At 41.7% G+C, this 25225-nt stretch overlaps 1 protein-coding gene across 10 annotated transcripts in view; it reads left to right on the top strand.

Annotated features, from left to right (window-relative positions):
• Positions 1-25225, top strand: part of PBLD (phenazine biosynthesis like protein domain containing) — a 34535-nt gene that overhangs the window by 4352 nt on the left and 4958 nt on the right. For 5 of the 10 annotated variants that reach the window (XM_085882723.1, XM_085882715.1, XM_085882717.1 and 2 more), the window contains 7 exons: positions 3304-3402; positions 4408-4517; positions 13722-13754; positions 15269-15298; positions 16004-16092; positions 20637-20803; positions 21227-21376. In XM_085882723.1, coding sequence (XP_085738849.1) covers positions 3304-3402; positions 4408-4517; positions 13722-13754; positions 15269-15298; positions 16004-16092; positions 20637-20803; positions 21227-21376 — 678 coding nt within the window. The remainder of the gene's footprint in view (positions 1-3303; positions 3403-4407; positions 4518-13721; positions 13755-15268; positions 15299-16003; positions 16093-20636; positions 20804-21226; positions 21377-25225) is intronic. The other 5 variants (XM_085882719.1, XM_085882725.1, XM_085882721.1 and 2 more) reach the window with 4 other exon arrangements.

Genomic DNA, 25225 nt, shown 5'->3' on the forward strand with positions numbered 1-25225 from the left:
CCAAGTGAGCCTTACAGAAAAATTTCTGCAAGGATTCACTTCTCCTGAGATAGATAACGAAAGAGGGTAAAAGAGATGAAAGGGAAGAAAAAGCAAGAATTATAATGAATAAATAGAATTGTGAAATAAACGAAAAATTAGAACTGTGAAAGGAACAAAGATGCCGGCAAGAACCCGGACAGAGACTTCAGCAGTTACTCCCCAGGCTCAACGCAGCATCATGTACAAGCTACCAGTAACATGTTAAATATGTAACGTGTTAAATAAGGTGGTGTCAAAGACTCTGCATATGTGGCGGTAAACTTCCGAAAATTAATTTTTGTACGACGTTTAACATCTTTATTTTATTTCAATTAATTTATATACTTGAACACTGGAGAACACAAATCGCCTTTTTGGCACTTTCTGTTTCGCAGTACTTGAACAAAATATTGCGGCATTTTGCATCATCACGACCAATCAAATTTGCCACCCGCAGACCCTGCCCACGTCTTGTTTCTCAAGACAGCGCAGGGTAAGGTGTTCTATGAACTGTCGTTTCTTCAGCGTATGTCTGAGCGAGACAAGTTTTATTTTAATGTATGAAAGTTACTGTAAGGGCCAGCTATTTATACTCATTTCTGGGGACATAGTCATGCACAAGCTGCTTACTGCCCACTCACAACCTCTATCTCTCTCTTTTACTATCCCTAGGTAGCTGTTTCATTTTCTTTTAAATGGATCAACCTTCCTCTTTTCCACTACTCTTCCTTGCAAGGTCTTTGACAAAGCACCAGTCCCATGCTCCTTTGAAGATGACAGGCCAGATTCGCTGCTTTTGCTGAAAAACAAAATCTTAATTCTGAACCAGGCTCTGCATGAATACCACTCAGGAAATGTTGTTCTTCATTTTTTTTATCTTGCCAAAACGAAGTTTTGCAAGATATGTTAGTCAGCTTGTATGTTTTTTTTTTTGTCTGTAATCACGTATAAAAAATTCTGCATAGCACAGTTATCATCGGAAATTTTTGTAACTTCGCATATCAGAGGCCTATAGAGGTCCCTTTCAGTGCACAAAATTTTGAAGGTCAAGGTCAAAGGTCAAGGTCACTTTGGCGCAAATCAAGGGAGTCGACGAAACCCTTATTTTTTGAGTAATTTTGATCGGATCGTCTTCAAACTTCATGGGAATATAGTTCATGGTCTGGCGCTCAGCTGATTAATTTTTGGTGGCGATTGGCCTTGACCTTCATGTTTTTTTTTTTTTGGTCTGAAATCACGTATAAATCACTTTGCAGAGCACAGTTGTCATTGGAAATTTTTGTAACTTCGCATATCAGAGGCCTATAGAGATCCCTTTCAGCGCATAAAATTTTGAAGGTCAAAGGTCAAGGTCACTTTGGCGCAAATCAAGGGAGTCGACGAAACCCTTATTTTTTGAGTAATTTTGATCGGATCATCTTCAAACTTCATGGGAATATAGTTCATGGTCTGGCGCTCAGCTGATTAAGTTTTGGTGGCGATTGGTCTTGACCTTCATGGTTAGCGCCTCAGGTCAAACATATTTGACCCCAAGGTCAAATTTTCAAGTTTTAGGAACCATATCGTGTAGTACCTCATATTGAACACCTCGATGAGTGCTTTCTAGATATGTCAAGCTTGAGACATTATGACATCATTTGGTGACGTTATGAGGCAAAAGCATATTTTTCATGGTTACTCTGTAGAACGATTCTCATCGGAATCTCTCGTAGGCAGATATTCCTCAAGGAGTCGCTCCTGGTGGATAGCAGCTCTGTTCACCTCAGTGTGACCTTAAAGAAGTCACACGTGGTCACCTTTTGGCAAGATACGGGTCACCCTGCGGGTGACATTGGTTTATTTTATTTTTTTTTGGATGCACTGTCGAGGCTCGTATGAGAGCTAACACACGGAAGTGCACAACAAGGAGACGAGTGGTGGGAGAGGGAAGGTAAAAAAAAGTGGGGAACAGAGACGTGAAGAGATCTGTAGAAAGGAGAGGGATGGTGTGGGGTACACGGGGTAAACAAGATGGACACCACAGGGACTTTCAGGTCAGAAAACAGGGAACCTCTCAGCAACCTCAGCAACTGTCTAAGCAACCACTCGTTGGACACAAAGTCAGACCAGCAAAAGCCAAGGATTCTCCAAAGAGACCTGGCACCAAAGGAATTAAGTCTGTGTCTCAGATCCCTGATCTGAGTCAAAGTCTCACATCCATAGAACACGACTGGAAGCACCAAGGACCTGAAGACTTGGACTTTCGTCCTCTCGCACAGGTACTGGCAGCGCCGCTCCTCATGATCCAGTGAATCCATGACTCCCCAGGCCCGACCCAGACGTCTGTTGACCTCTGGTTCACAGCTAGCGGAGACATGAATATCACAGCCAAGGTAATTTAATCTCTCCGTGACCTCAACATCCTCGCCACAAACAGGTACAGACAGGATAGCAGCATCCAAGATGTCATTGAAAGCCTGGATCTTAGTTTTGACCCAGGAAACCCATAATCCCAGCAGCTCCAACTCCTCATTCAGCACCTGGAGGGCCCCCAAAAGGATATCGAGAGTCTCTGCAAAGATGACTGCATCATCTGCGAAATCAAGGTCAGAGATCTTGACATTCCCAAACGATGCACCACAGCTTGATCTCTCCGACATCCTCCCCAGAATCCAGTCCATTCAAGTGCTGAAAAGTGTGGGGGCCAGTACACACCCCTGACGAGCCCCAGTAACAACTGGAAATAAGTCAGAGATTGTATCGCCACATCTTGCAGCACTCTCAGTTCCAGAGTAGAACTCAGACATAAGATCAATCAGTTTTGGTGGCACCCCACGAAGACCAAGAATCCTCCAGAGGGCATCCTGATTCACTGAATCAAACACTTTACAGAGATCAACATAGGCTGCAAGCAGCCCTTGCCGAAACTCTCGTCTGCGTTCGGTGAGGACCCGATGAGCAAGGATACGGTCAATCATTGACCTCTTTGGTGTAAAGCCTGACTGCTCTGGACGCTGGTGCTCAAGCAGATGGTGGCGAACCCTATCAAGAATTATGCGAGAAAGAGCTTGCTCGGCACTGAGAGCAGTGTCACCCCTCGGTAGTTGTTGCGTTCTTGGCAATCACCCTTCCCTTTCCCGGTCCAGATCTGGTCTATCAGTGGGATACAAAATGTAAAAGCTCTTCCATGAACCTCGACTATGTGCAAAAACAAACAAACAACTGTTTAGCTTGGCGGATGTTTGTGCTCTACCGAGTGCCGTTGTAGTTAATAAATTGATTTCAAACCACCTCTTTCTGCAGCTTCTCGTTTTTCTCTGCGTTGGTTCACACCAACTCAAGAGATCCCACTCTGCGGACATGCCACGTTGGCGACCGCTGCAGTACTCTATTCGGAAACTGGTACGAACCTCCAACACACTAAATCGAATATAATAGATATGAATTTTGTCCTTTTGAAAATGAAATTATTGTCAATCAATGCTGTATTGTCTCTCAATCTGCCATTGTTCATGAGAAACAAAAAGTTTTTCTTTATAACCTTCAAACTTACTTAGTTTTCATATTATTTTTTACCTGCAGAAGATCACCATGGTACAAGCTTACAGTTAACCTCTGATGTTTAGTCACCCTCTCACTAATTAATTGGCCACCACCAGTGTGGCTTTGACATCGGTGACGTCATTAATAGGTTTTACTGTTTTGTGTATATGGATTGGATTTCTTTGGGAGTAACTTTCGAACCATTTTCATCATAGAAAAGGGTAATTTAAATGTTTGACACAATGGGCCATTGTGTGCGCCAACTGGTGGCTGTTAAACAGATTGAATAGATGGTGCACGCACACACACACACACACACACACACACACACACACACACACACACACACACACACACACACACACACACACACACACACACACACACACACACACACACACACACACACACACACACGTTTGTGTACATCTGGTATTGCTGATTAAAACCTACTGATGATAATGGGTTCTGAACCTAATTGGCTGAAACCCTCCAGTAAGCTTCAGTTTCACACACATTCCTTTTCTCGACTCAACGGGTATGGTAAACTTTACATTCATATAACAATCCTCTGTTTTACCCAGACCAGTAGGGAATTGAATAAAATGAGTTCAAAAAGGCACAAAGGTCTACATTCAGAATGTAATGAATTGTCACACCCGTGTGATTTTTCTCTACCTTGGGGATATGCAGGGTAGAAAACTTTCTGATGTCTTTTGCAAAAAGATTTTCTCAGGGTGGATAGTTCAGGATCTTCAAATTCCGAGCGGTTGTGCAAGTGTGTGGAAGGATGGATGATGAACAAAGCCAGTTTGAGATTGAAAGAGAGCGATGACTGACTGCTTTTCCTATTCTTTTCTCCAGCAAACCCCAACGTGCATCTCACGTTTGAGACTTTGAGTGGAGAGCTTTATGCCCGGAAAAAGGGAGAGAACATCGTTTTGGACTTTCCTCTTAATCCACCGGTGCCACAGGTGCGTCTTTTTGTCTGTCTAGTCTTTTCAACAGTGTAACAAGCTGAGCTTCGGTTTGAGAGCAAAGGTACTTCCTCCAATGCACACATGCACACACTGTCTGGGGCCCGGTGATGATCCTAAAAAGAGTCCTTGGAAAAAAAACTCTGAGAACAAAACTTCACAGCTTGGCCCATGAATCGTGATCCTTCACCAAAACGGAGGTGGATTCTTCAAGACATGGGAGGACTCCGTTCCACCTTCTGAAACCCGCACATGGAGATAACAATCAATGACACACACACACACATGCACTCCTACAGCCTTTTCCTCCAACACAGAATGCATCTTCAAACTTTAAGATTTTATTACGCTTGGCGAAGGAGACGGTCTTGCATTTGGATCTGTTTGTTACTTGGCAATTTTTTTTTCCACAAGTAAGTTGATCGCCTGTGTGTTTGTTTGTTTGTTTGTGAACAGTATTACGGAAAAACTCCCAGATGGATTTCGACGAAACTTGGTGGGGGGATTAGGTGTGGTCCAAGGATCATGCCATGAGATTCTGGACTTGGTCCAAAGTCCAATATGGCCGCTATGGCGGCCATTTTGAAAAAATATTTGAATTTTTGTTTTTGCATTTCTACATGCTTTAAGTGATTTCCAACCAAAAAATAAATAAATTTGTTAGAGAAAAAAAAACCAGAAAATTTTGCAACTTTTTTCAAAAAAATTTCGATTTTATTTGAAAAAAATTTTAATTTTTTTTTGCATTTCTACATGTTTTAAGTGATTTCCAACCCCCCCCAAATTTGTTCGAGAAAAAAACCCAGAAATTTTGCACCTTTTTTTTTCAAAATAATTTCGATTTTATTTTTTTGCCATTTCTACATGCACGTCGATCTAGTTTAGTTTATTCAATCGTGGTTCAGTAGAGTCTGATCTGTTTTGACCTACAATGAATAGGATATCAGGTTCACTTAAGTGACCCAGCAGTATTGGCGGCGGAGGTTTTGCACTCTAACGAGTGCTCCCCCTCTAGTTTATGCATGTGTTTGTGTGTGTGTCTGTCCGCTCAACTCCAGCCCAAACAGCTCAACCGATCGTTCTGAAATTTTCAGAGATTAATGTCACCGACCCTGCGACGGTCGCGCATTGAAGATTCGTAAAATTTGTTCAACCGAAAAGGTCTACATAGGCCAATAGGCCAATTTGAGCCAAATTTTCAAAAATCCTCAAATTTGAACACAACTTGCATATCAGGTCAGTAAATTCAACCACCTATTACTTTTGAGGCTATCTTGCGTTAAAAGGTCAACATAGGCCATAAGGTCAAGCCATAATAGGCCAAATTTTTAAATTGTTTCTAAAATTGTCAATTTTCATCTGATTGACTTGAAATTTGAAGACCATTTACATATCAGTTCACTGAATTCAACCACCTATTAATTTTGAGATCAACATGGGCCAAAAGGCCAAATTTCCTAAAATCCTAAATTTTCATCCGATTTACTTGAAATTTGAAAGTCATTTGTATATGAGGTCACTGAACTCAACCATGTATTGATTTTTGAGGTCAACATAGACCAAAAGGTCGACATCGGCCGATTTTCTAAAATCCTCAATTTTCATCCAATTGACTTGAAACTTGAAGAGCATTTTCATGTCAGGTCGCTGAATTCAACCACCTATTAATTTTAAGGTCAAAAGGTCAACACAGGCCAAATTTCTAAAATTGATAGATTGGGCCAAAAACTAAATGTATCACTATATCTCAAAAATTTATGGACAAGTTATGACAAAATAAGGTGGATGAGTTGAATAGATGCTAAGAACAAGCGGATTCGATTTTGGTTCGGATCCAGCCCATCAGTGAGATACAAAATGTGAACTGTTCCACCAGACAGAGGTATGCGCTTACCGAGTGCCATTGTACTTTGTCATGTTTTGCCAAGTTGTTACTTCGAGCGATTTTTTTTTTTTTTCATTTGTTTGTCTGTCTGTCTGTCTGTCTTTGTCTGCACAGAACTTTCGTGTTTTTCTCCACAACTCCTTGTTTGATTGAGACGAAATTTTCACCATAGGTGCGACTACTCATGAAGAATGCTTTAATGATCAAAATTATGTCATAGGTTGTGTGGTGTGGCAGCCGTGTTGGAAAAACAGAAAAACTTTGGACTATCTCTGAAACCGCACCAAAGAAAAAATTGAAACTTGGCACATAGCAAGTACTCCTCATGGGGAATGAGTGTGATATTTTTTATGACGTCATAGGTTCCCTCGTTATGACGTCATAATTGCAAATGTAGAATGCTACATCCGATCAGTATGAAAACTTTTGAGGGTTATCTTGAGATAAAATGGTCCACAATTTTTCTTTTTAATGCCGCATCAGTCATGTGATTTGGTAGCCATACATTTTTATTTTTATTTAAAACCTTCAAAAATATCCTCCGAAATGGCTGAATATAAATGAATAGATCGAGGTGAAACTTTCCACATATGACCGCCTATCCATGAGGAACAAAAGGTTCACACATATTACGTCATAGGTTACATGGTTTGGCAGCCATATTGGATTTACCCAAAAACATAAAAAATCTTCTCCAGAATGGCTGGACAAATCGAGGGGAAACTTCACACAAATGTTCCCCAAGGCATGCGTGTACAAAGTTGTGAAGGAATAATCGATGTCACATGGTTTGGCAGCCATATTGGATTGAAGAAAATATTAATTAATGTTTTCTCTGAAACTGTTAATCAATTGACGTGAAACTTCACCATTGTGATGTAGTGTTAATGGGGAATACATGTTTTAAATTTCAACTTGATCGGACATATGGTCCGGCAGCCAGAGTTATTTAATTTTTTGATCTGGGTTTTTATATTTATCCCCTGCCGCGTGGCGGAAGGGGGATATTATCACCCGGGTCGGCTGTCCGTCCGTCCGTCCGGCTGGCTGGGCGTCAACATTTATAGCTGTGAGTGCGATAACTCATAAACTGTTCGCCATATCGATTTGAAATTTGGGTCACACATGTACTACCTGAAAAAGAAGAACCCTATTGATTTTGGGCATGGCCGGCTTCAAGATGGCCGACTGGGGCGGCGTCAACATTTATTGCTGTGAATGTGATAACTCATAAACTGTTCGCCATATCGATTTGAAATTTGGGTCACACATGTACCACCTGAAAATGAAGAACTCTGTTGATTTTTGGTGTGGCCGGATCCAAGATGGCCGACTGGGGTGACCATCTTGAAAAAAATGTTTTTTGTAATCAATGGAAAACTGCTTATCTGATTTCAATTATTTTTGGTTACTACGTTCCTCACCCCTGGAGAACTTTTCGAGATGATGACCAAATGGTGTTTTGTTTCCAATTCACCTCCCTCATTATCTGGAATATGTATGACCTCTTTCATTCAATGGTGGGGGATTCCCCATCTCTGATGGTATATTTTTTTATTACTATTATTTTTATTTTTTGAATAATAATAATTATTTTTTGAATAATGCTCACTTGGCTGTGCTGGGATAGGTTTGAGGGTAGAGGAGTAGCAGCTGAAATGTGAATCCTATCCAGGTTTCTCCTGATTTCATCTTTTCTCTTTGCTTGTTTGGGTTCCTTCTGATTACTCCAATGCAGGACTCTACCTATTTGGTCTTCCATTTGATTTTAATTTAATATAATTTAATCCCATTCCGAATTCAATTGAATAATAAAAAACGTCATGGGTCAGGGACAGATGTCCAATCAAAACAGGACATTTTGGTACCCGGTCATCACTGCCAGCAGTGATAAAGAAAGTGGCAGTTCTAATTACACTGGACAAAAAAGATTTTGCTACTCGGGCGACAACATATGTTCTAGACTAAATCCAGTATGCTGTTTTTGAATATGGTCAGAATTTTCTCCAGCACGTCAGGATTTTGAGTTATATATCTGGTCCAATTACAGTAGCTTACCCTGGTGGGTGATTTTGAGTGATCAAAAATTATATATTTTTTTGTATTTTTGGTTTCAATTATAGCAATACAACTGTTGTAGAATATGATGTCTCATAAAAAGAGCTTTAGAATGCACTTTAAATTATTAAAAATTCATGAAAACTGACCAAGGTATGAATTTTTAAGTAAAAATTTCCACACGGCATTGCAATTTTCCATGCCGCTTCCATGCTGAGAGGAGTTCATAATTTTATACTAAAATGTTTAAATGCAATGTATATATTTAAAGAATGTGTCGAGTTTGTAATTCATATCATGCTAATAGTATCTATATATTTTCAGGTTATAACCTAATATATTTTCAGGTTAGGCATATGTTACTTACAGACATCATGAATCGGCGAGGCTGTGTGAATCACCCTGATAACTCTTGTTATATCTGTGGGAGATTCATTCCACATAGCCAGCACCACGAACCTTCCCAAAAGGGTGAAAGCTGCTTACAAGTATTATTTTGAATATAAAGTTGGAGACCAAGACAAGACCTGGGCACCTCATGTTTGCTGCACCGTGTGTAACTCGGGACTTACACAGTGGTTGAGTGGCAAAAGGAAGGGAACGGGTTTTGCTGTGCCAATGATATGACGTGAACCAACGAATTATCACCCTGACTGCTACTTTTGTATGACAAATATTGCTGGTTTCTCAACGAAAAACAAGTCAAAAATTGTATATCCAGATTGTAAATCTGCTCTGAAACCGGTCCCCATGACTTGGGTTCTCCTGTGCCAGTTCCACCAGAAGCTGCTGCAGATGAAAGCGATGACAACTCTGACTATGCTATGGATGAACTGTATGAACCTTAGACTGAAGAAAAGAAGCCACACTTGCTGAAGAAAAGAAGCCACACTTGCTAAATGAAGAAGAATTAAGCAATCTGGTGAGAGCCCTGTCATTGTCAAAGGCGAAGGCTGAAGTGTTGGGCTCCAGATTACAGCAATGGAATCTACTAGAGGCAGGAACCAAAACTTCCCACTTCCGTGATCAGCTCACAAGCTTGGCTGCCTTTTTGAGATAGAAAATGATGTTTGTTTCTGTGCTGATGTTAATGGTCTCATGCATGAGCTAGGAAACAAACATGTGCCTGATGAATGGAGACTCTTCATGGACTCCAGCAATGTGAGCCTTAAAGCTGTTTTGTTGCATAATGGTAATAAAAAAAACCTTCTGTTCCTGTAGTTCACGCTGTGTCAACATGAAGGAGACGTACGAGTTCATGGAAATCCTTCTAAAAGTGATTAATTACTCAGATCATAAGTCGAACATTTGTGGTGATCGAAAAATGATTTCCCTCCTCCTAAGAGTGCAGCTTGGGGATACAAAATACGTGTGCTTCTTGTGCCCATGGAACAGCTGCTGTTGATAGCAATCATTATGTTGTAAAAGACTGCCCTGAAAGGCATGAACACGTAGTTGGCAGGTACAATGTGCATCATAAGCCATTGGTAGACCCACAAAAAGTCTACCTTCCACAGCTTCACATCAAACTTAGCCTTATGAAAAACTTTGTAAAGGCATCGTATCATGATGGTAGTGGCTTTCAATATATCAGAGAGAAGTTTGGCAAAAAGAAAACTGATGCTAACTCAAAGCAGGCATTTTCGTTGGGCCCCAGATCCGAGAACTGATGTGTGATCCCGAGTTCAAAAATAAACTGAACCCATTTGAGTTTGCAGCATGGGAAGCATTTGTGTCGGTTGTGCAGAACTTTCTTGGGAACCATAGAGCTGAACAGTATGTGGAATTGGTGGACAACATGTTAAAGGCGTATCAGCGATTGGAATGAAGGATGTCTCTGAGAATGCACTTCTTGCATTCTCTTCTTGCACTTCTTGCATTCTCATCTTGATTTCGTCCCACCTAATCTGGGTGAGGTAAGCGACGAGCATGGTGAAAGGTTCCACCAAGACATTTCAGTCATGGAAACTAGGTATCAAGGCCAGTTCAAACCAAACATGATGGGTGATTACTACTGGTTCCTACAATGGGAGATCAATTCCACACACAAGCACAACAGCAAGTGTCTCACACACTTCTGAACAGTGCCTACGCTGACTATATTGAAAGGAAGAGTGTAAACTTGAAGTGTTGTTTCTGAATCGCTCATAATGGGGCAGATTTCCCTCTCAAGTTTACACCCTTCCTAACATTTCCATGTTCTAATGTTTTATTAACTTATTTTTCTGCAACTTGTTTATGTTCTTGGTTTGCATACTACACATTATACATGGAGATAATCATTGTTTTCTAAATATGATGTGAAACTGATTACCAAGCACTGATGTAAGATGTACAATGTGGCGATCTGCAATAATAATGTATCTAATATTGCATGCTGGCTATCATTAATACATACACATATTTTGAAAACCTGACGTGCTTGCTCAATTCTGACTCCAGATTTGAAATCGGTTTCCCAGATTTAGCCAAGAACACCTGCATTTCCCTTGGTAGCAGACAAAATTTTTTTTTGTTGCCCAGTGGATAATTAAAATTATGTCTTATTAATTACATAACACACCAGTACACAAAATACACCACATAAAACAAGTCCTGGTGAGGGTCTGCAATCTCTCATTGCTTTTTAAAATTATTATTGAAGAGTAGGAAAGCTTTCCTCTGAACCAGCTCTTGTATGTTCTGAACCAGATTATCGTAATCTCATCATCTGTCCTCTTCGGGCCAAGTGGCCCATAAGGCTGCAGTGCATATTCTCCAGTCTGCCCTGTTCTGGCTATCGGCCTGGCTTCATCCCATGATTTCCACCCCATCTCTTTTCTTTCTTTTTCCACTGTTCTCCAGGTTGTTCCAGGATGTCCCACTTCCCTTCTTCCTTTGGGCTTCCATGACAATGCTGCCATGCAGTTATCATCTCATTCTTAGCACATGTCCAATCCATTTCCATCTCCTGGTCTTCACTTCATCACTGATCTTCATTACATTGGTTATTTTGAGTATTTCTTTGTTTGATATGATGGTATGGCCATCTCATTGTCAATATCCTACACAGACATGTGAATATATACATGTCAAGTTTCCGATTGTCCCCTTCGTTTATCTTCCAAACCTCACATCCATATAATAGTACTGATTTGACAAGTGAGTTAAACAGTCTTCATTTGGTTTTCAATACACAAATGCTTGAGCTCCATATTTGTGTTTCATGAAGGATACCATAGCTTCACAAATTCTGTTCCTCATATCTTCTTCCCCTCATCCTTGTTTGTTTATGATGGTCCCTAGATAGGTGCAGTACTTATCAACTTCATTTCGATGCTGGTCTCTAATTTGAATTCTGTTGTTGCTTTTCCTATTTATCCTCAAAACCTCTGTTTCCTTCTTTTTTATTTTAAGTCCGGTTTTTGATACAAATCGATTCATTGGTTCACGAGCGCCAGCCAGTGACCACTATATTCGTTATGTCTGTGTGTCTGTCTGTCCAGAGCATAACTCCGTGGATTTGATCCGATCTTGATGAAACTTGTTTATGTGTTCGATATCAATGTCTAGTTGTGTTTTCCTGGATGAGGGCGTGATACGCCCATTGTGGGCGGAGCCACGCCCCCAAAATAGCCATTTTTAGGGGGTAGTCAGATTAAAAATCTATCTTCTCCAAGGGAATTGACTGAATGGAATGGGTTCTTCGGTATTTGAATAGCAAAATGAATTATCTAAAACTTGTCGTTGTCCGATTTTTTTTTTTTTTTTTTTTTTTTTTCCATTTTCGTCACAAGGTCACGAACTTAGAAAATTTCGAATTTTGACATAAAAATCATACGAACGCCAAACTTTGAGAGCGAGGATGACAATATTTTTTTATGCATAATCTTGAGGTCATTCCCCACCGAAAGTCTTCAAACCATTTTGCTCCATCTCGAACACCTTGCCCGTGGCGCCCCCTTCAAGTTTATTTGTACGCTGATTTCATCAAAGTATGGATAATCCGAGGAGTGTGAAATGCCATATAGCCTATATGACGTTATATTGTTCCTGGAATGTTCCAGAGGAAGTTTTGCACCAAAGGTCATAATCCTTGATCTTTGACCTTTAAAGGCCACAAAGGTCAAATTTTTAAAGTTGTGGGAATCGAACCTGGTTTTTGACCTTCTTCGACGAACTAACTCCAATAAGCTATAGCACGTATCCCGTTTCCTTATTTTAATGTCCACAACGTTGTTTTGTGACCTTTAAAGGTTATGTAAAGGTCAAATTTTGAAAGTTGTTGAACGAAATCAGGTTTTCGACATTTTGCAGCGAATAACCTGTCACCTGTACCACATAATGTTGATCATTTTTATAACTTGGTCAAACACTATCACATTGTCTAATCCTTGACTTCTGAAACAATCTACATCGTCAAATACCGCTCGTGAACCATTATCGTCTTCAGACTTGTTTTTGTTACTTTCATTTGCATATGTTGGTAGTTTGATGACAAAAGGGCATTGTTGTCAGCAAAGTCCAAGTCCTCCTGTTTGGTTGTAAACTTCCACCTAATCCCTGTGTTGTTTCCATCTGTTGTCTTCCTTATTATCCAGTCTACTACGAGCAAGAATATAAAACCGGACATTACATCTCCTTGCTTCACTCCTGTTTTTACCATGAACCACTGGTTCCTTTCTCTCCTCAAGCACTGTACATTCACTATCCTCGTACAAGATCTGTACCATTCTGATTATTTTGCAAGGGATTCCATAACTAGCCATGATCTTCCAAAGGCTTTCTATACAGAGTCAAAGACTTTTTCAAAGTCCACAAAAGTAATGTTTCGAGTTGCCTTCCACTCTGCTATCTGCTCAATTATGTTGCACAAAATAAAGATTTGTTCAACTGTGTTTCTACCTCCTTTAAAGCCAACTTGCTCATCCCTCAACTTGTTGTCAACTCCGTCTCTAATTCTGTCTATCAGCACTTCCAAATACTTCACTTGGAACGGATGTTAAAGTGATTCCTCTCCAAGTTCCACATTCTTTAAGATTGCCTTTCTTTGGTATTTTGATAATGAACGCCTGCTTCCACACTTTAGTTACTTCCTATTTGTCACAAATTGCTCTGAACAAGTTGTCAAGCCATTCCTATGTTGTGTGTATGTCAGGTTTCATTAATTCCGCTGTAATTCCATCCTTGCCTCCCGATTTACCATTCTTCATCTTCTCTCTATTGCAGTTCTAATTTCCGTTTTTGATATACGACTTGTGCTGATTTCTCTCTAACAGGCTCACACTCCTCTTCTGTTGTCGGATCATCAGGTATTGGTCTCTTTAAGATTTCTTCAAAATGTTCTCTCCACCTTTCTTTGTTGGCTGTTTCTTCTATTCGTAGATTTCCAGTCTTATCTTTCACTGCATTCACAGTTTTGCTCCTTTCATTACTGAGAGTCTTTGTAATCACGGATAGCTCTTTCATCGTCCCATTACCCGCTGCTTTTTCAGCCATCACAGCAAGGTCATCCACCCATTTTCTCTTGTCTCTTCTCATGCTTTTCTTGACTTCTTTATCCTGATTCCTGTATTCTGTTTTCAGGTTCTGTTTGACTTTGCCTGTTCCACATTGCTCTTCAACCTTATTCTCACCTCAACGCTCAGTGCTTACGGGATAGTTAGAGCAGTTTGTGGCAAACCACAACATTCCTTGAAACTGGAATTCCAGAATATTTCGAACTGATATGTTTGACAGGAATGTGACAACATTGCTTTTGTTAGGAATGGAGCAAATCCCATCATGCCATGTTTCAGTACACTGGTTGGACTAACTATATCATTTTAATTAGTTCTCAAATTAGCTTAGGGATCATAATTGTACTTATTACATTTTTTGCACACTTTTTAGTAATTCCTCCTTATCTTCATCTTGTACCTCATCTCCTCTCGCTCCCCCTCCCTTCTCCAATCAATTATTAAAACTTTATTATTTGGAGTTTCATGAGGTAAGGGGCTGTCTGTCTATATATACATAAATGGCATTGTGTCTCTGTTTGTCTCTTTCTCTCTTTGTTCCTTATGCACTGTCACATCTTTTAAGTTACAAACTCCAAACTCAGGGTACAAATACAACTTTGTGTGGGGGGTAACGTAGGCCTCACACGGTGGTGTGCGTAAATTCTCTATGTAAATGTGTACCATGTAGCACCACCTAATGGTGGCAGAGGGCATTACAATTTCCTTTTTTACCTGGGCAACGCTGAGGTTAATGTGCTCGCTCTTCTCACTGGCAAATTTGTCCTTCCATTCTCCTCCCCAATCCCCCCCCCCCCGCCCAAAAAAAAAAAAAAAACTGGAGGGACTTGTCACCATGTGTCACATTTCTAGTATGGGGCATCAGCACAGAGGGGAGTGGGGGGGTTGTGGAGCAGGATGTGAGGATGGACAGAGAGGAGGGTTGGGGTTAAGCATCCGATGCATGAGTAAATTTGTTGTCCTTTTAGCCCAAAATTGTTGGCAAACGGCACGACCAATTGGTCCATCAGCGAAGCGAGGGGATAGGCTCTGATAGTTTATTATGATATAAGCAAACATGAGAGTTTGAGGCCCCCCTCCCCCCCCCATATATTTTTTTCTTCCTCATTGGCTCCATACATCCCTTTCCTTTGCTCTAACTTCATCCCAACCTTCTTTTGACACTTTCATACCCTTCTTTCACTCTTCTATCATCCTCCCTTATATTGTTGTTTGTTTGTTTTTCATTGGAACATCCACTCCATGCAGACATAATGAATGTCTTTTCAGGAAACATGCTCACATGTTGTGCTGCCATGTCTTTGCAGGGAGCCGATGAAGTAAAGGATTTGTTAAAGGTGAGGTTCAACCTGTGCAATGTCAAGTTTATCAATGCAGATCATTCACCACTCATGGATTAAATTAACAGACTTTTGTCATTCTTCTTTCGTATGCATCACAAGGCTGCTGGGTAGCATCATTAGCAGAGATCACTGATGCAATGCCCTCTGTAGGATAGGGCAGGAATTTCTTCAGGGTGCTGGCAATAGCTCACATACTCTTCACAAAGGACACCGTGGGTCTATAATGTCCACGAACCAGAAAGACATTTTATAGCTGGGCCGAGATTCAAACCCAAGCTAGATAAATTAGAGGTGAGTGTGCATACATCCAAGCCATCGTGCATGTCCCGTTTATCATTTATAACATTTGACAAGATAGCTTCTGTAGTTGGTGGCATTCTGACTTCTGATCTGTCTGAGACCAAGGTTGGTTTCTCAGAATCGGATCTGCTTAAAGACGTAGTCTCGCGTAGTACCATTAGGGGGGATGGCTGGGTGCTGTCCTGTGGAGCACGCCTTCACACTGGTCAATTGTAAATCCGGCTGGTCTATTGACAATATGACATCAAAGATCCTTGCAGTTTTCTTTGCAAGAGCACCCACGAGGCTGGCACACTGACAAAATTTCAAATCCCTGAGATGCGTTGAGAATATATTAACCACATTCTTACGTAAGTTCAGCCCCATGAATGTTGAATATAAATTGATTCACGTGTGCAGGCCGCTGTAGGGGACCTTGAGGTGCGAGAGGTGCAATATTCCATCAGCACTCGGAAACTGCTTGTGTGCCTCTCAGACTCATGCACAAGGTGATGACCAGAGGTAGTAGGGAGGGAAAACCAGAAAATGACATTTTAAAAATCATTTCATATTAGAAGCTGGCATCCACCATGGATATTTAGGCCATGGGGTGGTGCTTTGGACCAGGGTGGATGCCACCCCAGATTTCTCCAAAAAGGGTCTTAAATTAATCCTTTTCCCAAAAAACACAATTTGGAAAATTGTCCAAAATGTGGGCTGGAGATTTACATTATTGCTCATTACTAATTAGCCAATAGTCACAAAGCAGCAAATGACCACTTATCTTGAAGCTACAAACATTAGCTATAAATTGATAGTAAAACATTTCAATCAGGTGATTATTAAGGGCTCCAGGGTCCAAAACGTCATATGACCCTTAAAATCCATAAATTTAGGCTACTGCTTAGTTTAAACCCCAGAATAAATATTAATATTCAATATAGCTCTTTAAAACAAATATTGTTTTGAAGTCGACATATGTGGGCAGTTTTTGAAAAATGTCCCATTACTCAGTCTTAAAAGGCATATGAATTAAAGAGGGTCAAATTTGGCCCCTTTTTCCCAAAAATCTGAATTTCGGATTTGTCCACTTTATTTTCAGCAAGGAACACATGGATACCACAGTTCATATAGTTTGCATATTTGGGCCCTATGAGATGAAGATGTAAGTAGATACAAGGGGTACGGGGGAAAGGGAGGAATTTGGACCCCTTTAAACCTAAATTATGTGTAGGGGCCCACAGCAACTGCATAACGGTCAATTTTTTAGTTAAAAAATGCTTGCTGCAACAATTTATTCAAGGGCAACAAAATAATAAATTCTCCCATAAAAGTGTTGCTTTCAGTCAACAGAGGGCACCTTTGCTGTTGAGCTCACTGAAGTGAAAGTGCATTGTTGTCATTCTGTTGTTCCATCTTTCAAAATATATCTCATTTACATGACTTTGATGGATACAATTGCATACAACAAGGCGATTCGAGGTCAGAAACTCACTGTGGAAGCATTGTGGCGGGTGCTCTGGCTGAAATTTATCCAATGGATAGGGGAAAACCCACACATAGAGCAAGTGCAGAAGGCTGCTATTATAGAGGTTGTGGAACAATTGAAATGTCATGATGAGAAGTCCGATCATGATTATGAACACCTTGTGGGTCTCATGTTGGAAATGTTTAAATTGCTTGATCAGTTTGACGAAAGTAACGTCAACAAGAAAACGTATGTGATGTGGAGACAGTATATGGATATGGTATTCACACTGTTGGCTTTCATTCGAGCAGACCGAGAAGGAAATTGGAGTCTGCACCTGGAGTGATTTGCAAAGATGTTACCAATGTTCCATCAATACGATCACACAAATTATGCATGTTGGGGCACAATCTACCTTGCGGAGATGCGCAGCCTCCCACAGACGGCACCCATGGTCCACCGCCAATTTGAAAATGGACAATTCTCCATCAAGCGTTCAGAATCGAAGTTTTGTCAGGTTGCAACAGACCAAGCCTTAGAGCACATAAACAGAGTGGCCAAGGTATGTGGAGGATTAGTTGGGATCACAAGGATTGATTCTGCAAGGGACAAATGGTGTTTAACTCTGAATGAAAAATCTGCCATATCTGATGCCACATTTAAAATGTTTAACATGGATATTGATGATATAAACAGTGGCTGGGGACACCAAGAAGCTGGACCTGCTCGACGAGAACGTGACGAATCTGATACGAAGAAGTTGGTCCATGAACTGGAGCGCTTCCAAGTCTTTGACAGTTTGTCCAATGAACTTGTTGTCATCACCACATCAGATGTGGCACCTGATGATATAGCCAGCACTCTAATCAATGCTGAATCCATGGGAGAGAAGGCCTTGGAGGAGTTTGTCACAGCGTGACTCAAGGAAAAGTCAGAGGACTTTTATTCAAAAATGAAGCGCCATAAACCAAAAACGCTAGAGAGCATGTACCATGTCAAAGTCCGAGATGGAGGTAAAGAGAAGACCATAAAGGCTGACAGAGATCTTCTAAGAAGACTATTAGTTGCATCTCAGTGTTGTCGGGAAATCGACATGAAAAGCATTGTAGAACATTAATTGAGTCCAGTCCCACTTTCCCTTGCATCTACCAATTTCAAATTAAATAAGGGCAATAAGGCAGACCTCGCTCCACTACTGATTGAGGATGTGGATGTAAAAAGTGAGATTGCAAAGAGTGACAAGAAGTCATTTGTAGTAATAGATGGACCAGCACTAATTCAACAAACTGGAAAACCAGATGGTGCAAAGATATTTGGAGACTTGGCTGACACATTCATAACTAAGGTATTGAACAATTACAGTGCCACATGTTGTAGAGTAGATGTTTTATTTGACAGATACAATGACTTGTCTATCAAAAGCGGCACAAGGGAAGAGCGGGCGGGGTCAATTCGACCAATCAGGCGGCGTATTGACAATAGAGAAATGAAACTGCTCCAAAACTGGAAACAATATATCAGCTTATCTGCCAACAAGGAAAACCTGGCTTCTTTCCTCAGCAACGAGCTGAGGGCCCAGTCTGGCAGGGTTCCTACAAATGGAGAACTGGTCATAGCAGGGGGATTTGAGAACATGATGGAGACATTCACCACTAGCGAGAGGGACATATCCCATTTACGTGCAAACCATGAAGAAGCGGACACTCGTATTCCGCTCCATGCGAAAGATGCTTTAGAACAAGGATTTGAAAAAATAATTATAAACTGCAAAGACACAGACGTCTTGGTGATGGCCACAGAATTGTTGCCAGGATCCACTTCAGAAATTTGGATGAGAGCAGGAACACTAAAAAACACAAAAACATTCCAGTTCACTTGATAGATATTCCATCAGAAGTGAAGCAGAACCTGATCCCATTCCATGCCCTCACAGGGTGCGATTCCATGAGCCAGTTCTCAGGGAAAGGCAAAAAGAGTGCCTGGGAAGGTCTTCCTGCAATACCCATCTTGCTTAGTGGCTTGGGAGAGCACGAACTTTCTGAAATGACATTTGGTGAAGTTGAAAAGTTTGTGTGCATTTTGTATACAGAGAATGACAACATGGAACATATCAATGAAGTGAGACACCACTTATTCGTCAAGGGAAGAAAGTCACTTGAATCCCTCCCTCCTACTAAGGATGCCCTGAAACATCATGTTGAAAGAGCAAATTATCAAAGCTGTGTCTGGAGGCAAGCACTTGAACCCAAACAAGTGCTCCCCGATCCAATAACTAGAGGCTGGAAAAAGGAAGGGAACACATTGAAGCCAATCCTAACTACACTGGATTCTGTACCAGAGAAATGTCTGCAACTAGTTACATGTCAATGCCGAGGTGGTTGCACAGGTCGATGTGGATGTGCTGCTAATGGTATACCTTGTATTGCTAGCTGTTTCTGTGGTGGAGTGTGTCACAACTCAAACAACCATGTGGATGAGGACAGCAGCTAGTTATTCCATGGAGGTATACCTCCATGGTTATTCATGTAGTAGTACTTCTTGCACATTCATGTAGGCCAGTACGCCTACCTACAAATGCCTAACATTTTACCACAGGTACTATACCATGTAGTGTGCTGCTGGACCCTTCATTTCTACTATCCAATCATTTGAATCATAGTTAATTATTCCCTATTGACATAATGTACTAATTTCACAATACATGTAGGTACTTTTCAGATCCTATCAAGGCATTTGACTAAAATTAAGTAATTTAGGATTCAAGGGGTCCAAATTCCTCCCTTTCCCCCCCGTACCCCTTGTATCCACTTACATCTTCATCTCATAGGGCCCAAATATGCAAACTATATGAACTGTGGTATCTTGGTATATGGGTATATGTGATCATTGCTGAAAATAAAGTTGACAAACCCGAAATTCCGATTTTTCAGTTTTATGGGAAAAAGGGCCCAACATTGACCCTCTTTAATTCATACCCCTTTTAAGACTGAGTAATGGGAGTTTTTTTTTCAGAAAACTGCCCACATATGTCTACTTTAAAACAATATTTGTTTTAAAGATCTATATTGAATATTAATATTTATTCTGGGGTTTAAACTAAGCAGTAGCCGAAATTTAGGGGTTTTAAGGATCACACGACGTTTTGGACCCTGGAGCCTTTAATAATCACCCCCATTGAAATGTTTTTACTATCAACTTGTAGCTAATGTTTGTAGCTACAAGATAGGTGGTCATTTGCTGCTTTGTGACTATTGGCTAATTAGTAATGAGCAATAATGTAAACCTCCACCCCACATTTTGGACAATTTTCCAAATTGTGTTTTTTGGGAAAAGGGTTAATTGAAGACCCTTTTCGGAAAGAAATCTGGGGTGGCATCCACCTGGGTCCAAAGCACCACCCCATGGCCTAACTATCCATGGTGGATGCCAACTTCTAATATGAAATGATTTTAAAATGTTATCCAGGCCTCTTTTTTCACTTCGCTTCCCTACTTATGGAGGTGTTTCCTGAGCTTGTCTCAGTCTGAATGTGGTTGGCTGCCTGCAATATCTCAAGGCATTTTAACCTCACTGCATCTGATGCAGGCAGAACCTGGAACGGTTGAGCGTGGATACTGCAAGTCTGCTCGCGGCCGATACCGGGGCCCGCGTGCGTGGGGTCATTGTGACATTGCGTGGTGATGGGCGGCCATACAATTTCTACTCGCGATACTTTGCACCATGGGTCGGCATCAACGAAGACCCCGTCACAGGTGTGGATGCGAGCTGGTGTGACAGCATATTGTTCACAAATACCTTGAATGTAAAGATTTAATGAGTTCTCAAGACAAGATTGGAATTGCATCATCTTCATGGGTGGATACCATTGTCATGAATAGGTGATGGCATAGTGCCGAATCACCGCACCAATTTAATGTGGAAGCACAGCAGCACCGTCAGTAATGGCCTTGGGTCTTTTGCGGTATTATTACCTGTTTCTCATCTCACTGTCAATGATCATCCCATTTTATCTTTCATCTATCAGGATTAGGCCCAAAGTCACTTGCAATAGAATGTAGATTTAAAGTGCATACCAGCATTTTGTTTCACCACGAACAGATGAGTTGCACACATCCCAAAGCAGCACCACTTACTACTCCTCACGCACACCTTAAACCCAACTCTTTCCTCCACAGGTTCGGCTCACACAGTCCTCGCCCCATATTGGTCGAGCAGACTTGGCATGACGCACCTGCAAGGTGACTCCGCAAACGTGTTGTGCCGCTCGGAGCTTGCTGGGACAGGGTCTTTCCCCCATTTCAAACGGTGGATACTCAATATCCCAGGTCACCTTGCATTGTGATGAGTCAACAAGGGAATGGTTAAAAAAAAATTAAAAACCCACATGGTATGCTGTTATCGTTTGGCAGTGTTGGTACATGTCAAGCCTGAAGCATTTTTCTGGGTGGGTTCACCTGACACTTTTTTTTTTAATAGTTTTCCCCTTGTTGGCTTACAAATGATACTCTGACAATTACTTGTTCCATGAATTATCCATTGTCATAAAAGCTAGTTCTCATTTTTGGAGATGAGTCCAAGCCAAGTCCCATTTATAAGAAATTCTTGAAATATATTAACCCTAAGAGAGAAAGCTGGATAATGGTACTTTGTTTACAGATGCTGTTTGGACTAGTTTTAAAGTTCATTTTTAAGGGCAAACTACTTCAACAGAGCCACCATCTATATGTATTTTCGTGTTGGGACAACCGGCACTGTTTTTGGAGATGTCTCAATCCTTCTTCTTTCGACTGCTCCCGTTAGGGGTCGCCACAGCGGATCAACCGTCTCCATTTCGCTCTATCCTCCACATCTTCCATTGACACTCCAACCGCCTGCATGTCCGCCCTCACCGCATCCATGAACCTCTTCTTTGGCCTTCCTCTTCTCCTCCTGCCTGGCGGCTCCATCCTCAGCATCCTTCTCCCAAAATACTCCGCTTCCCTCCTGTGCACGTGTCCAAACCATCTCAATCTCGCCTCTCTCACTTTGTCTCCAAACCGTCCTACCTGCGCTGTCCCTCTAATATACTCATTCCTTATCCTGTCCATCCTCGTCACTCCCAACGAGAATCGCAGCATCTTGAACTCTGCCACCTCCAGCTCCGCTTCCTGTCTTTTTGTTAGCGCCACCGCCTCCAAACCATACAACATAGCTGGTCTCACCACCGTCTTATATACTTTCCCCTTCACTCTTGCAGCTACCCTTCTGTCACAAATCACTCCTGCAACTCTTCTCCACCCACTCCATCCTGCCTGCACTCTCTTTTTCACTTCTCTCCCACACTCTCCGTTACTTTGGATAGTTGATCCCAAGTATTTAAACCCATCCACCTTCCCCACCTCAACCACTTGCAACCGCACCATTCCACCACCCTCCCTCTCATTTACGCACATATACTCCGTCTTACTCCTACTGACTATCATTCCCCTATTCTCCAGTGCGTACCTCCACCTCTCGAGGCTCGCCTCAGCCTGCTCCCGACTCTCACTACAGATCATGATATCATCCGCGAATATCATAGTCCATGGAGACTCCAGTCTGATCTCGTCCGTCAACCTGTCCATCACCATTGCAAACAGGAAAGGGCTCAAGGCCCAGTCACACCTTGACGTTTTAGCCAGCTTATGCCGATTTTTTTTGGAAAATTTGTCTAAAACGCTGGTACACGTCGAATACGTTATGGGTAAGTTTTGATAACATTGAGAGCACGCTGAAAAACACTGCCATACGTCGTTGTACGCTGGCTTTAAACGTTGTACTTTTCGGTTGTCCTCAAATTTTCCATGCTTGAAATTTTAAGACTTATGCCAGCGTATGACTCACACGTTCTGCATAACGCTGGCCATAAGTTGTAGGCACGTCATGCGATCATTGACACACGTCGACACACGTTACTTGTGACTCATAAGTCGAAACACGTCGAGGTAATGCTTAGCGTACCCGAAACTTATTTCTAACCTATGAGTAACGTGTTGTACTCGCGTTACACGATCGTTGACACACGTTACTTGTAAGGTGCTCATAAGTCAAAACACATCAAGGTAATGGTTAGCGTCAGTGTTCCAGACTCCCTGGTTTTTTTTTTGTTTTTTTTTCTTCCTTCCTTTGGTATGACGGTGATTTTGACACTTCGATTTCTAGTGCAGTTATAATATAATATAATTAATAGGCTGCCGCTCAACGATTTAAATCATAACCGCACTGTACACTGAACACCGTCATACCGAAGAAAAAAAAAACCCGGGAGTCTGGAACAGTGACGCTAACCATTACCTTGACGTGTTTCGACTTATGAGTACCTTTCAAGTAACGTGTGTCGATGTGTGTCAACGATCGCATATCGTGCGTACAACTTATTCCCATCGCATGCGGAGCGTGTGTCATACGGCAAGTACATCGTAAAATGTTCAACATGTTTAAAATTACAAGACGTACTCCATTTAATACGACGTATGATAGCGTACTTTAGCGTTCTATTCACGTATACCAAACTTACCCATACCGTATTCGACATGCACCAGCGTTTTAGACGCATTTTTCAGAGGTCGGCATACGCTGGCAAGATCGCCAAGGTGTGACTGTGATGTTGACACTTCCATTTCTGCGGCGGTTATGATTTGAATCGTTGTTCAGCAGCCTTTCCATAACCTACGCCACGTCATCGTCGGCGATGCGTGCAGCGCGCTATGCATAAGTTAGACTATCGTTGGGCATAGCTTGTGAAGGCCGCCAACAGGTTCAGCATTCGTTGGTATAAGTTATCTATTACACAACGAAACGTTCTGTGTCCGTTACTAATATGTTATGCATAAGACCAAGTCGTTATGAATACGTCCGAATCTTTAAAAAAAAGATCAAAATTTCAGCGTAAGCCAGCGTTTTACATGCATTTTAATACGTTGCCATTGCTGGCTAAAACGTCAAGGTGTGACTGGGCCTTCAGAGTTGATCCTTGGTGCAATCTCACTTTAACCTTAAACCGGTCCGTCATTCCTACCGCACACCTCACCGCTGTCACACTGTCCTCATAAATATCCTGCACGATCCTCACATACTTCTCCACCACTCCCGACTTCCTCATACAATGCCACAACTCCTCTCTTGGCACCCTATCATAAGCTTTCTCTAAATCCACAAACACACAATGTAACTCTTTCTGGCCTTCCCTATACTTCTCCATCAACATTCTCAAAGCAAACATTGCATCAGTGGTGCTCTTTCCTGGCATAAACCCATATTGCTGCTCACAAATCGTCACCTCTCCTCTCAACCGAGCTTCCATTACTCTTTCCCACAACTTCATGGTGTGGCTTAACAACTTTATCCCTCTGCAATTTCCACAGCTCTGCACATCACCCTTGTTCTTGAAAATCGGAACCTGTACACTTGATCTCCACTCCTCCGGTATTCTCTCACTTTCCAAGATTTTATTAAACAATCTAGTTAACAACCCCACTGCCATCTCTCCGAAGCACTTCCATGCCTCCATTGGTATACCATCTGGGCCAACCGCCTTTCCACTTTTCATCCTCTTCATAGCAGTCCTCATTTCATCCTTACTGATCCACCCCACTTCCTGATTCACTATCTCCACCTCTTCCAACCTTCTCTCTCTCTCATTTTCTTCATTCAGCTCCTCAAAGTACTCCATCCACCTTCTCAACACACACTCCTCGCTCGTCAGCACATTCCCATTTGCATCCTTCATCACCCTAACCTGCAGCACATCCTTCACAGCTCGGTCCCTCTGTCTTGCCAATCGGTATAAATCCTTTTCCCCTTCCTTTGTATCCAACTTCTCATACAGCTCGTCATATGCCTTTTCCTTGGCCTTTGCCACCTCTCTTTTTGCCTTTTGCTGCCACTCCTTGTACTCCTGCCTACTTTCTTCATCTCTCTGACTATCCCACTTCTTTTTCACCAACCCCTTCTTCCTTATACTTTCCTGTACTTCCTCGTTCCACCACCAAGTCTCCTTATCTTCCTTCCTCTGTCCAGATGTCACACCAAGTACCTTCCGAGCTATCTCCCTCACCACTTCTGCTGTAGTTGCCCAATCATCCCACCCATCTTTACCACCATCCAACACCTGTCTCACCTCTTCCCTAAATTCCACACAACAGTTTTCCTCCTTC

This window comes from Eptatretus burgeri, chromosome 5 (genome assembly GCF_056783735.1).
Source record: "Eptatretus burgeri isolate ZD-2024b chromosome 5, Ebu_testis_v1, whole genome shotgun sequence".
NCBI classification, from domain to species: Eukaryota; Metazoa; Chordata; class Myxini; order Myxiniformes; family Myxinidae; genus Eptatretus; species Eptatretus burgeri.